Consider the following 5696-nt stretch of genomic DNA (forward strand, 5'->3'; position numbering starts at 1 on the left):
TATGTGTGTGAACTTTTTTTTTCTTGTCATGACAAAGTTGAATTTTCAGCATCATTACTCCAGTCTTCAGAGTCACATGATCCTTTAAAAATAATTCTTAATAGGCTGATTTAGTGCTAAAGAAACATTTATTTTTATTTTCAGTGTTGAAAACAATCATGCTGCTTTATATTTCCAGGATTCATTGATGAATATAAAGTTAAAAAGAACAGCATTTATTTAAAAAAACACGTCTTTAGTAACATTATAAATGTCTTTACTGTCACTTATGACCAATTTAATGTATCCTTGGTGAATAAAAACCCTAAAATCATGAATAGAAGCATATAATGATTATTTTTATGCGATTTTTATTGCACTTTTGTGTTCTTTTTGAAGCTTGACAGCCCTAGTTTTCATTCACTTTCATTATATAAAAGAGCAACTAAGATATTATTCATAAATTCAGCTACTGTGTCCAACAGAAGAAAGTCTGTCATACTGGAACAACATGATTTCATTTTTGGGTGAAATATCCCTTTTAAACTCTATCAACTCCATAAAAAACTGTCATCCTTCAAAGAGCATTAAGGGCTAGTTCACCCAAACAGTTGATGATAGCCTTTGACTTCCATACTATAAAAGTCAATGGATATCATCAACTCTTTGGTTACCAACATTCTTCAAAAATATCACTTTTTGTGTTCAAAAGAAAAAAGAAAGTCATAGTTTTAGGTTTGGAACAACCTGAAGGTTCGTAAATGATGACAGAATGTTCATTTTTGACTGAGTGAACTGTCCCTTTAATGTTTGTAGTTCTGTCTGTGTGTGTGGTTTAGAGGCGGAGTTGCGTAGAGCTCCTACGTTACTATATTCTTCCACCCCCGCAACACACAATACACTCCTAATGGTCCCCTCCTGAGTGACATGGCTGTGAGTTTGTTTGATTTGGAGCGAGGGCGTTGGATATAGGCCTCGCAGCGGGCGGCTCATTGCTGCAGACTGTGCTTTTCAGAGGCTGATGGGTTTGCGAACACGTGTGGGTAATTATTGTTATGCAGAGCTCCTAATTATTTATTCTGGAGTGTTCACGAGTGTGTTATGCACAACAAAGCAATCAATGACGGTTGCCCTCTGAATAGCATGGGGCGACCTGCGGATATGGATTCGGGACGGGGGCCAGGAGGCTGGTGTAGATTGGGAGAAAGCCAGCAACTGGATCTTTACGGAGGTCAAAGATGTGCTCCACCTCCAGAGGAGTATGCAGTCACTGTAATCTGAAAAAGGGTTCACGCTGACAGTGATTTTATTGCTGGAGGTTATCGAGTGGCTGTACAGTTGATTGTAGTGGGTGTTCATGTTGCTGAAGGCCCTATACGGTTTATTTGACTGGCTCTGCTCCTGAAAATCTGATCTCAAATGGGCTGTACTGTTTGACACTGAATCCGTTTTCTTGACACAAAAAAATTATGCTCATGTACTGCTGATGTTGCTTCAGATTGCTTCAACCGTCAACTCGCATTGCAAACCAATGATTGCCGGTTGCTTTATTGCTGTAAATCTCTGTTGATGTGAACGTTCCTTAACCCTGTAAAGCCTGACACATGAATTTATGAAATAATAGTCAGATAAATTGTCTTTTTTTTTTTTTAAACCAAACCATTGAAACTTTCAACAAATTATGTACAAATTTAAACAAATCTTTAAATAAATATACTTAAAAATAGGTTCTATGACATTTAATACACACAATATCAAGATTTTAAGAATGTATGAAATTATTAATATTACCAGTATTAATACTGCCTATATTAAGTTGCCAGTAAGATATTTCCGAGTTTTTGAATGAAGTCTATTATTCTCACCAAGGCTGCATTTATTTGATAAAAAAAATACAGTAAAACAGCAATATTGTTAAATATGATCATAATTTAAAATAGCTGTTTTCTATTTTAATATATTAGAAAATGCAATTTATTCCTATGATGGCAAAGCTGAATTTTCAGCAGCCATTACTCCAGTTTTCAGTGTCACATGATCCTTCAGAAATCATAGAAGAAAAAATATCAATATGCTTATTTGGTGCTCAAGTAGCATCATATTTTCTATATTGAAAATGATTGTGCTACTTAATATTTTTGTGGAAATTGTGATACATTTTTTTTTCAGGATTCTTTGATGAATAGAAAATTCAAAAGAACAATTGAATTAGTACAAATATATGTTACAAAATATTTCTGTCACTTTTGATCATTTAATTTGTCCTTTTTGAAAGAAACTAACACTTTTACTTGTATGTGTGAAGTAAAAATGGAAAGTCTTTTAGAACAGTGATTTAACAGATGCTACATTCTCTCTCTATGGCTTGTATCTGTAGGATTATTTACATACCAACAGATTGACAGTCCCTGGTGTTGTTAAAGATCCAGGTGTGCCTGGTTCTCCTTTCTGTCCAGGTTGCCCCTGAAGACCAAAGCCCCCTCTTTCACCAGGTTTGCCTCTTTCTCCCTGTACTCCTCTCTCTCCTGGAATCCCTGTATCTCCCTGCAAAGGCAACACCAGAATATAAATAACAGAATCTAAACAACACAAGCTGACTATTGTGAGCTCCCGCAACTTCAACTAATAATAGCATCTGGCTGTATTACATTCAGTGCACCATATAACCAATCAAAACTACTACATGGAGATTAGAGATTTGTAGTCATTAATAGAGCAACACATTTTATTATTATTATTTTTTTTTATTAGTGATATGTTTAATGATATGCTTTCTTCTTGCTATTTCTCCTTTTATAGCTTTCTTGTCACAATAAAAAAAATGGTTTCTTTCATGCTGTTTACACAACAGTGATTATCACACTGACCCTTTTACAGTGTATGCAATCCATCAAAACAAAATATGAAATCTTACCCGTTCTCCTTTAGTACCTCTGTCTCCAGGTCTGCCTGTGGCTCCCTGTGAAAATACAAAGAGAGAGAATTCCAAGAAATGAAGAAAAAGCACAAAGGTACAAAGGTAAAGGTATCTCAGGACATATAAATTAGATATTAGATATTTACATTTTTTATTTGAAATATTATATGTTAATGTTATACATATACTGAAGTAAACCCTCATACATATAGACAGCTAAACTGCACTATTTTTCATAGACCGCTCCCAAGCCGCTTTAGAGGAATGAAATTATTTGGCTGCTTTAATGGGCCAACTTGTCCAGTTATTCAGTCGAGAGCAGAGCGAAAAAGCTCGGAGGATTTACAAATGACCATTTTCTCCCCAAACTCAAAGCCGTGAATCTCTGGATCTCTCTTTCTCTTCTACCTCTCTCTCCATCTCCTCTGAGAGGGCTCTGTAGAGAAACACCTCTCATTGTACTCCAAAACCACTCTTGCATTTCTCCCTCCCCTCGCTTTCCCATCTATCTCTGCTCCTCTCTCGCATCACGGCTCCCACTAGCTCCTCGGGGAACATCTCGGTATCAAATTCTCCTGCTGGATTACAGCAGCCGAGCAAAAAAGAAATGCAATCTAGCCTGCGTTTCTAAAGCGGGCGGCACTTTGTGAAAGCATCCTCAACCATTTGCTTTCATCCACACCCCCATCAATGTCTAACACTCTCTCTCCTCCTCTCTATTCCCAGGCTCCTGATGAGGAGAGCTTAAAGCCATCACTGTGCCCACTGAATTGTGTTTCCCTCAGCCCCTGCCATAAAAGAGATGGAAAAGTATGAAACGGAGAGGACCGAGAAACTTCCTTCCTGCTAGATGGCACTGTTGCACCACCGAAAGATTCATGAACGAAGCAGGGAGGGGGAAAAGAAAAGAAAATAGAGGAAATCTCAATGAGTGGTCCAACACCCCGCAAACACGCAGTCGTGCCATTTGAGAAGATGGTGACGTGAATGAAAGCGAAAATAAGGCCAGTGAACTTCCTCCAGATGATCCGCACCCATTTGAACCTTGACTCATCCAGAGACAGTATGAAGTGGGAAAAGGTGAACTGCTCGTTGAAAAAAACATGGTTTAAAATCCACTTTCTTGACTCATGGCTGCTCGGTTCTGCTTGAGCCAATCAAGTTAAACAAATAAAATGCAAGTTAAGTAAAAAAATATATATTTTAGTATCATTGCTATACTATTATAGTTTGTGTAAATATTTTAAATTCGATTTTTTTCTTCACTTTTTTCAATTTCGAAGTTTTAGTCATTTTGTTGTACATTTTTGTCAATATAGTTTTTTATCAATTTTTATTTATTAGCTTTAGTTTATTTTGTTTGAGTTATTTTAGTACTTCAAGTTAATGAGAAATGATGCCTTGACAACTAGCTGAAATAAAATACACTTGGATTTACTAAATTAGTTACGTTTTTTTCACATTTGATTTCAGTTAACATTTTTTTTATTTCAAGAAACACAATTTTTGTTTTAAATTATTTTAGTTTGAATTAAATATAATAACTCTGAATTGAATTATAGCTGAAATTAAATAACATCTAAAACAATATAAATAATTAGATTAAAAGCTAAAATTAGAAATGTTGACTGAAGTAAAATAAGTACTAAAATTACTAAAACTGAAAAACAAAATTAAAGCAAAAAAAGCATATAACAAAATATCTAAAACTAAAAATAAAATGAAATGTGAATAAATAAAAATTCAAAATATTAATAAATACTATAACAATACATACTGTAAATAACACTGGTCAAAACGCTTGATTATTACAGCCAGATGTTGTAGTTACAATATCAACCAGCAGAGGCAAACTGGGCCAGCTAACCATCGTAACCTCATTGTAATCCTATATAAAACGTCATTCAGATCTGCAGATGTATGCTGTATTTACTACGGTTGTCTGTCTGTGACAGAGGAGTAAATATGCGAGATTGTGTGTTGGCGGCTCTCTGATGTGTCTGCTCACTGCTGTAAAGTGCAAAAATGCGATTTGTCACACAGTTCTGCTGTAGATATGTGTTCTGTTGTGACAAGGCATCAGAGAATGAAACATTTTTTGTTTGACGTGACAAGGCTTTCGAAACTATAAACCCTGTTTGTAGGGACATTTAATTAGTGATTGCATGCATCATTCATGATTTAATGGCTCATGGGCAGGATTTTATCCACACTGTAGAGCATTAGCAGGGAGTAAAGCGGTATTATTATTGAAAACTTTACAAGACTAATGACTGGTGTTGGGTTTTTATTTGCTTGGGAAAGAAAGAAATCGAGTGAGACAGAGATAAATGTAGACCGAGTCTAACCACAATCCACTATCCTAACTCGCTGGCGAAATATTAGAGCACAAGTTATTACATGCTGTATGTATAAAAGTAAAAGCATTCATTTTCTCCTAACCTTATCATATTAGACACAGAGTACAGCTGAAGCCAAAGCTCGCTCGTGCATAAACTGTATACACACATACCGTATAGCCTGGAATTCCATCTTTTCCCGGCCTTCCCTGTGGAGGAGACAGAACATTCCCATCAGTCTTCGCAATCAAAGCAACTCTGCATTGATAATTTTTCATAGATGAGCCACAATGAGCAGAAATGTTAAGATGCAATTAGAAAACCACTTTCATAATGTTCTTTTAGAAGTTTCACAGAAGTAAAAATGGAAGCAATTTTTCATCTCAGAATATTGAGTGATATAAAGTTGAAGTTGAGAGAAAAAGTTCAAAGTTTCAGCAATTCTGAAAAAAAAAAAAAAA

At 35.6% G+C, this 5696-nt stretch overlaps 1 protein-coding gene across 2 annotated transcripts in view; it reads right to left on the minus strand.

The window, feature by feature from the left end:
• The window catches only part of LOC107665583 (collagen alpha-1(XIX) chain), a 41564-nt gene that overhangs the window by 7991 nt on the left and 27877 nt on the right, over positions 1–5696 (minus strand). Inside the window, exons 15-17 of one of the 2 annotated variants that reach the window (XM_016456504.1) lie at positions 5409–5444; positions 2894–2938; positions 2371–2523 (exon numbers count right to left, since the gene is read on the minus strand). In XM_016456504.1, the coding sequence (XP_016311990.1) occupies positions 2371–2523; positions 2894–2938; positions 5409–5444 (234 nt within the window). The remainder of the gene's footprint in view (positions 1–2370; positions 2524–2893; positions 2939–5408; positions 5445–5696) is intronic. The other variant, XM_016456503.1, reaches the window with a different exon arrangement.

The sequence above is a fragment of the Sinocyclocheilus anshuiensis genome, unplaced genomic scaffold (genome assembly GCF_001515605.1).
Source record: "Sinocyclocheilus anshuiensis isolate Anshui unplaced genomic scaffold, SAMN03320099.WGS_v1.1 scaffold407, whole genome shotgun sequence".
NCBI classification, from domain to species: Eukaryota; Metazoa; Chordata; class Actinopteri; order Cypriniformes; family Cyprinidae; genus Sinocyclocheilus; species Sinocyclocheilus anshuiensis.